The sequence below is a fragment of the Otolemur garnettii genome, unplaced genomic scaffold (assembly GCF_000181295.1).
Source record: "Otolemur garnettii isolate 467f Iridium unplaced genomic scaffold, OtoGar3 scaffold00140, whole genome shotgun sequence".
Taxonomy (NCBI): domain Eukaryota; kingdom Metazoa; phylum Chordata; class Mammalia; order Primates; family Galagidae; genus Otolemur; species Otolemur garnettii.
Window position 1 is genome coordinate 3,977,452 of NW_003852535.1, and position 10,643 is coordinate 3,988,094.

The following is a 10,643-nucleotide window of genomic DNA, read 5'->3' on the forward strand; positions in this document are numbered from 1 at the left end:
GTACGTGGCTGGCGCCTTAGCCGGTTGAGCTATAGGCACTGAGCCTACAGGCTAGCTTTCAATAATCTTTCTTTTTTTTGAGGCAGAGTCTCACTTTGTTCCCCTTGGTAGAGTGCTGGGGTGTTACAGCTCACAGAAACCTCTAACTCTTGGACTTAAGTGAATCTCTTGTCCCAGCCTTCCAAGTAGCTGGACTATAGGTGCCTGCCACAACGTCTGGCTATTTTTTGTTGTTGCAGTTGTCACTGTTGTTTAGCAGGCCCCGGGTGGGGTTTGAATCCACCTGCCTTGGTGTACGTGGCCAGCGCCCTACACACTGAGCTACGAGCACCGCCAATAATCTTTTAATTTTAAATTAAGGCCTATAATCAAAAGTTTTTGAAAAAATTCTTCATTTAGTTTAAAAGCTGTATTTTAAGAAGACATAGAGCCAATGGTACCTTGATTAATGTACACAAGTGTACAATAATACATATCATAATCACTTATTAGAGTCAATCACTAACAAATGTTAGTTATTCAACACATCTTCTAACTGTGATACTCTGCAGTTGAACTGAGTAATTATTTTATTTAAAAATTATATATATATGGCGGCACCTGTGGTTGGCGCCATATACAGAGGGTGGTGGGTTCAAACCTGACCCTGGCCAAACTGCCACAAAAAAATAGGCGTTCTGGTGGGCGCCTGTAGTTCCAACTATTCAGGAGGCTGAGGCAAGAGAATCACTTAAGCCCAGGAGTTGGAGGTTGCTGTGAGCTGTGATGCCATGGTACTCTACCGAGGGCAATTAAGTGAGACTCTGTCTCAAAAAAAAAATTTATATATGATTTTATATCTTAATTTACTCCCAATTAAACTAATAATCTGTTTCAATTCTCCATCCTAGATAGTGATCATTAGTTTCATTATTTTTGTCCTCATTATTCACACATGCTTGGCATTTTATCAAATTTTGAAATCCTTTTCACTGAACCTAGAAAATTTCCATTTTTATTTTTGAGACAGAGTCTCACTATGTCACCCTCTGTAGAGTTCTGTGTAATCACAGCTCACAGCAACCTCCAACTCTTGGGCTTAAGCAATCCTCTTGCCTTAGCCTCCCAAGTAACTAGGAGTACAGGCGCCTGCCACAACGCCTGGCTATTTTTCCTTTTTTTGTTTGTAATTGTCATTGTTTTTTTTTTGAGACAGAGTCTCACTATGTTGCCCTTGGTAGAGTGCCGTGGCAACACAGCTCACAGCAACCTCAAATTCCTGGGCTTAAGCAATTCTCTTGCCTCTGCCGCCCAAGTAGCTGGGACCACAGGCGACCACTAAAATGCCCAGCCATTTTTTTGTTGCAGTTGTCATTGTTGTTCAGCTAGCCCAGGCTGGGTTCAAACCCACAAAGGAACCTGCCAGGCTTGGTGTATGTGACTGGTGCCATAACCACTGTGCTACAGATGCCAGGCCAGTTGTTATTGTTGTTTGACAGGCCTGGGCTGGATTTGAACCCACCAGCTCTAGTGTATGTGGCTGGCGCCCTTGCCACTGAGCTACAGGCACCAAGCTGAAAATTTCCATTATTTTTATAAACACGTACTGAAGATATCATGAAAATAATCATTGGGCTTAACTAAGTATTAGACATATATTATTTTTTCAAGAACATTGCAATGCTTTATATTGTCATCTTTTTCCGATGTCAATTGTCTATTTATTCAGTCTCCCTATCAATTCCTATAAGTGCATGTGTGCCTTTTTATAATTCTTTATACTTAGCCATTAAATCTTCTTTTAGTAAAGAATATGAAGTTGCAGGGATTTCATCTGATCTTAGTAAGAAAATTTTCTTACTTATTTTCATTGTTTTGATAGGTAATTAGATCTTCATTTAACAAAGAATTTGTAATGTCCTATTTGTGACTTTTATGTGGGTCATCCTGAAAGAAAAGTGCTTGCTTTTATTGTTACCAGTTTTTTTTTTTTTTTTTTTTTTTTTGAGACAGAGCCTCAAGCTGTCCCCCTGGGCAGAGTGCCATGGCATTAAAGCTCACAGCAACCTCCAACTCCTGGGCTCAAGCGAGTCTCCTGTCTCCGCCTCCCAAGTAGCTGGGACCACAGGCGCCCACCACAACGCCCGGCTATTTTTTGGTTGCAGCCATCATTGTTGTTTGGCAGGTCCGGGCTGGGGATTCGAACCCGCCACCTTAGGTGTACGTGGCTGGCGCCTTAGCCGGTTGAGCTATAGGCGCCGAGCCGTTACCAGTTTTTAAAAATGCAAGCAGATAACTTCTTTGAAGATTTTTACTTCTTTTTTCCTTTTAGTTTTTTTCTTTTGTGAGCTTCACTTTAATATGTGTTTTTTTGAGATAGAGTCTCACTCTGTTGCCTCAGGCTCGAGTGCCATGGCCTAAGCCTGGCTCAGAGCAATCTCAAATTCCTGGGCTCAACCAATCCTCCTGTCTCAGCATCCCAAGTAGCTGGGAGCACAGGCACCTGCCACAATACCAGGCTAATTTTTTCTCTTTTTATTTTCTTGCTCAGGCTGGTCTTGAACTCCTGAACTCGGGATCATCCCTCTTCAGCCTCCCAAGGTGCTAGGATTATAGGTGTTGGCCACTGTGCCCAACTGCATTTTAATATTCTTTTTCTATCAAAATCTTGATTTATACTCATTTTCAACAATGTAAGGAATTAAAAGTAAAATGTTATTATAATCAAAATATACAAAATTAGAATGTTTTCATCAAAAAACTGAAAAAATGAAAGTAATTTGCAGATATGATTTCCAAAAAAGTTAGCCTGTTTTATAAAATATGCAAAATTGGTGGTGCCCATAGCTTAGTGGGTAGGGCATTGGGCACATACACTGAGGCTGGCAGGTTCGAACCCAGCCTGGGCCAGCTAAACAACAATGACAACTGCAACAACAACAACACCAGCTACTTGGGAGGCTGAGGCATGAGAATCTCTTAAGCCCAAGAGTTTGAGGTTGCTCTGAGCTGTGATGCCATGGCATTCTACCCAGGGCAACAGCTTGAGACTCTGTTTCAAAAAAAAAAAAAAAGCAAAATTTTTATAATGTTAAAGTTAAAACATGAATTATAGTGAATATAACAATCTAAATCAAAATTACACAAAAGCTAAAAATTTTAACTTTTTTTTTTTCAGTTTTTGGCCAGGGCTGCATATGGGGCCAGTGCCTTACCCCTTTGAACCACAGGCGCCGCCCCAGAACATTTTTGAAATTAACTAAAATTTAAAAATTTTTAATCCAAATAGAACCACTCATAATTCTAATATTCAATGTCCATAGACAACTTAGTTCCTCATGGAAGTTCTGTCTAGATCTGGGCCATCCACTATAGCAGCTGCATTAATTACATGTTGAAATGAAATTTCGTATGTATTGGGTTAAATAAAATATATTACTAATTTCATGTATTTCTTTTTATTTTTTAATGTGCCCACCTGAACATTTAAAATCACATAATGTGGCTTTCGCTGTATTTCTATTGGACAGAAATATACAAAAATTTTTCCCTTTTTTTCTTTTAAAACCGTAAGAAATACACAAATGTAACAGTAATAGTCCCCATGTGCAACTCTTGCAGATAGTGTTCTAATTCATTAATACTTCCAGAACCACACATTGGAACATGTACAGAGGCAAGAAAAGAGACACCTGGCACTCCCAGGTGTCCATACATGCTGGGCTACCCACTTAGACGGAGGTCTGGGGCTAAAACTACTTTGATTTCTTCCTTGCTTTGTTCTGGGACTGAGCAACCTTACAGCCTATTGTCTGTCATTCCTGTATCTGTTCACGTACAGCCACCTGCCTGAGGACCCTGTGGCCTTGGAAGAGTTCACCTTTACCTTCTCCTAGTTGATACAGAAGCATTACATGACAGTGAAGTAAGGCTTCGTGATTCAAGAACTGATTTGACCAGTTAATTAGGTTTTAAGTAATTTATATTTTTCTCTTACCTAAGTCCTTCTGCTGTTTGGCTCTTCCCGACACTCTAAAGCAGTGTCCATTTCTGATGTTGACAGTTGGCACAACCCATAACCTTTGAATTCAGGTGGCCTTTGAACCTTTGAATTCAGGTGGCCTTTGCTTCCAAGACACAGAGCAAGAGATGCGGAGAAGCCTTTCCCTGACAGCTGAATGGTGTTAGTCCTAAGAGTGATGGTTAGGGTTACGGATCAAGCTGTACCAATGCTGAGTGAGAAAGGTACCCATGTGTCCATAATAAATCGTTTTGTGTATCTGTGATATGAGGGCCCTTTAAAATGCAGGGCCCAGGGAAGGAGCCCCTCTTATTTATATGTAAGAGCAGCACTGACTGGTGGAGAGGTGGTGTTACAGAATTTTAGGAAAGCAATGTGGCAACTTTTTTTTTGAGACAGAGTCTCACTGTGTCATACTGGGTTGAGTGCCGTGACATAGCTCAGAACAACTGCAAACTCTTTGGGTTGAGCAATCCTCTTGTCTTAGCCTCTCCAGTAGCTGGGACTACAGGTACCCATCCACAATAACTGGCTAGTTTTTCTATTTTTAGTAAAGACAGGGTCTGCCTCTTGCTCAGGCTGGTCTCCAACTCCTGAGTTCAAGCAATCCACCCACCTTGGCTTCCCAGAGTGCTAGGATTATAGGAATGAGCCACTGTGCCTGGCCTAACAGCTTTTAAAATTAACATGTAACACTGATAAAGCAATCCCCTTGCTTTGTCTCTAGCCCACAGACATAGCAGCATACTTGATAAGGATATCAACAGCTGCCAACACCTGGACAATCATTTATGATGATTCATAACCTGCTGGACACAGCAGAATCACCTCAGAAACTTTTCATACTCTACCAGTCTGGTCTCTGTATCCAGATCTATTTAAATCTGATTCTTTTTTTTTGCAGTTTTTGGCCAGGGCTGGGTTTGAACCCGCCACCTCTGGCATATGGGACCGGTGCCCTACTCCTTTTGAACCACAGGCCCTGCTCTTAAATCTGATTCTTTAGGTAAGGGGCCCAGACATGCATATTCTAAAAATGCTCCGTAGGTGATTCAAAGGTATACTCCTGGTTAAATATTACTACTCTGAAAAGTATGCAGAGTTAGTAGACTGAATTCCATTACACATTCAAATTTTGCTTTTAGTCAGGGGCTTTTATTTGGGATTCTGGAATTTATGACACAGAAAATTATAATTCAGAATATATAATTAATTCGAACTTTTAAGAGTTATATTGATTTCTCTGCACTATGAAAGCATGCTTAAGCAAATTCATAAAATACACTAGATGACAGAGCACTTGTTTCATCTGTTTAAGATAACAAACTGACCAAGAATTCAGATAACTGACACATATTAATGTAATACATTCTTCTTCAGAATTATGTCAGAGAAGGAATTCTGTTAGCCCAGGGTTTTTCTTTCTTTCTTTTTTTTTTTTTTGTCACCCTGGGTAGAGTGCTATGGTGTCACAGTTCACAGCAAACTCAAACTCCTGGGCTCAAGCGATTCTCTTGCTTCAGTCTCCTAAGTAGCTAGGACAACAGGTGCCCGCCAAGTTGTCATTGCTGTTTAGCTGGCTCAGGCTGGGCTTGAACCTGCCAGTCTTGGGTATATGTGGCTGGCTCTGTCATGACCACTGTTCTACAGATGCTGAGCCTGTTAGCCCAGTTTGAGTTACTATTCAGAGTGGTAAAAAAATGAGGTTAAATTTAAAACTCAGAATGGTAGGTTTTCCGATATTTGGTTTGAATTGTTTAGGAAATGTAGATAATCAGATACTTGGTAAAGTTTCTTATTTTAATAACTCTCAAAAATGTGTGCCATCGAAGAGACTTACTTTTGACATTCTGCTTTCTGAGCACCTTTCTCATTCTTGTCTTTTTCCAGGTGTTTTTTACTTTTCTCTGTTACCAGCTGTTCTCCAGGAATCTCTGGGATCCCCATAGTTGCTGCAAATTTTGCTGCACCTTGGTCAGTCAGGAAGCAATGAGGTGTCTAAGTAGGAAAGAAAAGGAGAAATGGTGAGCCTTTTTGAAACTGTTTAATCTTTTTTAACTGTTCCAGCTACATGGAAATAATTACTTCTCTCTGGGTGCAAAGGTTCAAAAATGCAAGTTTCACTGGCTTGGTTTTCTGAATGCCTAAAAGAGTCTGGCTTTCCGAGTTTCTGCATTTTCCAAAAAAAAAAAAAAAAAATCCCAAACTGGCAGAGTACAATCTATAAATAAACTACAAGTTACTAGGGATGTGACTTTCATATTATGTTAATTTTAGAAAACTTAATTCATTTTCTTTTTCTTTTGCAGTTTTTGGCTGGGGCTGGGTTTGAACCTACCACCCCTGGCATATGGTCTGGCACCCTACTCCTTTGAGCCACGGGTGCCACCCCAACTTAATTCATTTTCATTTAACACATACTATTCAATAGTTGGTTTGTTCAGTTTATAATGTGATGTGTTACAAGTGTTGAAAGAGGCTTGGCGCCGGTGGCTCAAGTAGCTAAGGTGCCAGCCACATACACCTAAGGTGGTGGGTTTGAATCCAGCCTGGGCCCGCCAAACAACAATGATGGCTGCAACCAAAAAATAGCCGGGCGTTGTGGCGGGCGCCTGTGGTCCCAGCTACTTGGGAGGCGGAGGCAGGAGACTCGCTTGAGCCCAGGAGTTGGAGGTTGCTGTGAGCTGTGATGCCACGGTACTCTACCCAGGGGGACAGCTTGAGGCTCTGTCAAAAAAAAAAAACCAAACAAATGTTGAAAGAAAGATGAAGAAAATACAGGAAGACAACAAGGTAATCACTGGTCAAGTGACTGGTCAGGTTGCATTGTTAGCAGGAGTCAGAATTTCAGCAAATTTGAGAGCAAAACTCATCTAACATTGCTTCTGTTCTTGTACATGTTTTCAGGAGAAGAGTGATCTCAAGTTTCTTCACAGTCAGATCTCCTTTTTTCTTTTTTTTTTTAACCACTTAAGTATACCAGTAACAACTCTTTAGGAAAAAGATGCTTAAGTCACGTATACCTTTTCCATGACAAGCCGAGCAAGTTTAATGGGATTTGCGATACACCGGACTGCGGACACTGCTCCTGCAGATAGGTCTTTTCCATTCATGATACTGGCATCCATTTCAACTTCACCATTTGCATTCAAGACAGATCCACACCCTAAAACCAAGAAGTTGAAAAGCAAGAATCAAGAATTTAGAAATGGTTCCACATTTTCCTCTAATGTCCCCTTACTTTATTTAACTCACCCTCTATTCCATTGCCAGAGGAACATTTTCTTTCTTTTTTTTTTTTTTTTTCAGTTTTTGGCCAGGGCTGGGTTGAACCTGCCACCTCTGGCATATGGGGCCAGAGCCCTACTCTTTTGAGTCACAGGCGCCACCCCAGAGGAACATTTTCTAAAACACAAATCTGACTTGGCGCTTTATGACCTACAAAATAAAAAGTATGAAGCCCTTCCTAATCTGGCCTCGGGCCTACTTTTCTAGCTTCATTTCTTTTTATTTTTTTTATTTTATTTATTTTTTTTAAGTCATTTGTACACAGATCATGAATACATTTATGCTATTATGGGATTCAATGTGTTGATTATTTATACAAATTGGAGTGCTTACATCCTACTAATTAACATAGCCTTTACCTCATTTACCCAATTACAGTGTTAAGACATTTGTGTTCTACACCCAATAGATCCAACTTGTACCTGCAATATGCTCCATAGGTGTGGTCCCCCTACTAACTCTCCCTCTATGGATCCACCCCCTCCCTTCCTCTCCCCCTCCCTCCTTCATCCTAGGCAATAGTTGTGATTCATCTTTCATATGAAAGTGTGAGTGATTATAAATTGGTTTTATAGTAGTACTGAGTACATTGGATATTTTTTTTTCCATTCCTGAGATACTTTACTAAGAAGAGTATTTTACAGCTCCATCCATCCAGCTTCATTTCTTATCCTTGGCTATATTGTACTAAAATATTAGATTTTGTTGAGTACAGTAGTCTTCCCCTTATCCACAGTTTTGCTTTCTTGTGGTTTTAGTTACCTACAGTCAACTATAGCCCTAAAACATTAAATGGAAAATTCCAGAAATAAACAATTCATAAGTTTTAAATTGTGCACCACTCTGAATAACTATGATGAAATCTTGTGCCATCCCGCTCCATCCTGCCTAGTTCGTGAATCACCCCTTTGTCCAGTGATCCATACTATCTATGCTACCTGCCACCAGTCACCTTGGTTACCAGATCGACTGTTGCAGCACTGCAGTTTGTGTTTAAGTAATCCTTATTTTACTTAATAATGGCCCTAAAAGTCCAAGACTAGTCTTGTTGTTATATTGTTACAACTGTTCTCTTTCATCATTAGTTATTGCTTTAGTCTCTTCTTGTGCCTAATTTATAAAATAAACTTTATCATAGGTGTGTATGTGTAGGAAAAACACAGTACAGCATGGAATTTAGTACTACCTGTGATTTCAAGCATCCCCTAAGGGTCTTGAAAGGCATTCCCTATAGTTAAGGGGGACTAATACCTACCATAAGCTCTCATAACTCTGTGCCTTTGCACATGCCCTTTTTTTTTTTTGAGACAGAGCCTCAAGATATCCCCCTGGGTAGAGTTCTGTGGCACCACAGCTCACAGCAACCTCCAACTTCTAGGCTCAAGCGAGTCTCCTGCCTCAGCCTCCCAAGTAGCTGGGACCACAGGTGTCCACCACAACGCCTGGCTATTTTTTGGTTGCAGCCATCATTGTTGTTTGGCGGACCCAGGCTGGATTCAAACCTGCCACCTCAGGTGTATGTGGCTGGCGCCTTAGCCACTTGAGCCACAGGCGCCGAGCCTGTACATGCCGTTCTTTCTACCACTAGCACCCTTTCCCCAACTTTCTAGATAATGCCTACAAATCTAGCTATGCTTCTCAACCTTTGTTTCCTCATCTGTAAAATGGGTAAGAACATTAACTTATTGAATTTCACATCCATCAATGAGTTAGAATTGATAACACACATTTAACATTTAGAATAGTGCTGGCATGTGCAAGCAAGCTGTTATGTGTTAAGATGCTTTAATTATATGGCAATTTAACTGGAAAAAATAAGAAAGCAACTTTCTCAATATTAAATCTCTATTAGGTGAAGAGTAAGAAATTAAATACAAGTTTATGGCTTGGACAGCTATTTCCTTCTACCAAAAAAGCATGCATCTTTTCCACCATGCCTTGATTGAATGGTAATTTAAGGGGTAGAGTATTAAAGTAGAAAATTTTATGATACTGATAACTTAAATAAGATTATGTTCTTTTTTTTTTTTTTTTTTTCTGAGACAGAGCCTCAAGCTGTCACCCTCGGTAGAATGCCATGGCATCACAGCTCACAGCAACCTCCAACTGCTGGGCTCAAGTGATTCTCCTGCCTCTGCCTCCCAAGTAGCTGGGATTATAGGCACCTGCCACAATGCCCAGCTATTTGGTTGCAGCTATCATTGTTGTTTGGCAGGCCCAGGCTGGATTCGAACCCGTCAGCTCAGGTATATGTGGCTGGTGCTTTAGCTGCTTGAGCCATAGGCCCCAAGCCAGTAGATAGGATATTAAAAAGCTTTTAGGCTATATGGTGGGTCACACTTATAATCCTGGCACATTGGGAGGCTGAGGCAGGAGGACAGCTTGAGGTCAGGAGTTCAAGTGCAACTGGAACACTGTAGTGAGACCCTGTCTCAGCGGGGTGGGGGGTGGGGGAACTTTAGGGCAGTGCCTGTGGCTCAAAGGAGTAGGGCACCGGCCCCATATGTTGGAGGTGGTGGGTTCAAACCTAGCCCTGGCCAAAACAGAAAACCAGCCAGGTGTGGCGGCATGCACTTGTCATCCCAACTACTCAGGAGGCTATGGCAGAAGGATCATTTGAACTTGGAATTTGAGGAAGCAGTGAGCTATGATGATGCTACTGCCCCCAGGCCCAGGTCACAGAGCGAGACCATCTCCAAAAAACCAAAACAAAGCAAAACAACCCCCCCCCCAAACAACCTCCTATAATTCTATAACTATATTCATGTATATGGGAACATGGAGGTAAAAAAAGATAAAAAAGGATAAAAAGGACCTAACAGAACTAGAGATTTAAAAAGAAGTCTGAAAGGGAAAATACATTGAATGGGCTTAACACCAGACTAGACAATGCAGCATAAAAGATTAATAGACTTGACATAGGAATAATAAATATCTGAAATGAAACATAGAGAAAGGAGCAAGGTGGGGGGAACTTAAGGGCGGTGCCTGTGGCTCAAAGGAGTAGGGCCCCAGCCCCATATGTTGGAGGTGGTGGGTTCAAACCCAGCCCTGGCCAAAAACTGCAAAAATATCCAAAACAACAACAATAAAAAATCTTTAAGTACATGGATAGGGAGGTGCCCGTAGCTCAGTGGGTAGGGCACTGGCCACATACACTGAGGCTGGTGGTTCGATCCTGGCCTGGGCCAGCTAAAAAACAATGACGACTGCAACAATATAAGAATAGCTGGGTGTTGTGGAGGACACCTGTAGTCCCAGGCAAGAGAATCACTTAAGCCCAAGAGTTGGAGGTTGCTGTGAGCTGTGATGCCATAGCACTCTACCGAGGGCGACATAACAAGATTCTGTCTCA

The 10,643-nt window shown here is 41.3% G+C and overlaps 1 protein-coding gene across 1 annotated transcript in view; it reads right to left on the reverse strand.

The window, feature by feature from the left end:
- ASRGL1 (asparaginase like 1) overlaps nucleotides 1-10,643 on the reverse strand; it is a 27,016-nt gene that overhangs the window by 9,659 nt on the left and 6,714 nt on the right. The window contains exons 3-4 of the mRNA XM_003798727.3: nucleotides 7,024-7,166; nucleotides 5,841-5,998 (exon numbers count right to left, since the gene is read on the reverse strand). Of these exons, the coding sequence (XP_003798775.1) occupies nucleotides 5,841-5,998; nucleotides 7,024-7,166 (301 nt within the window). The remainder of the gene's footprint in view (nucleotides 1-5,840; nucleotides 5,999-7,023; nucleotides 7,167-10,643) is intronic.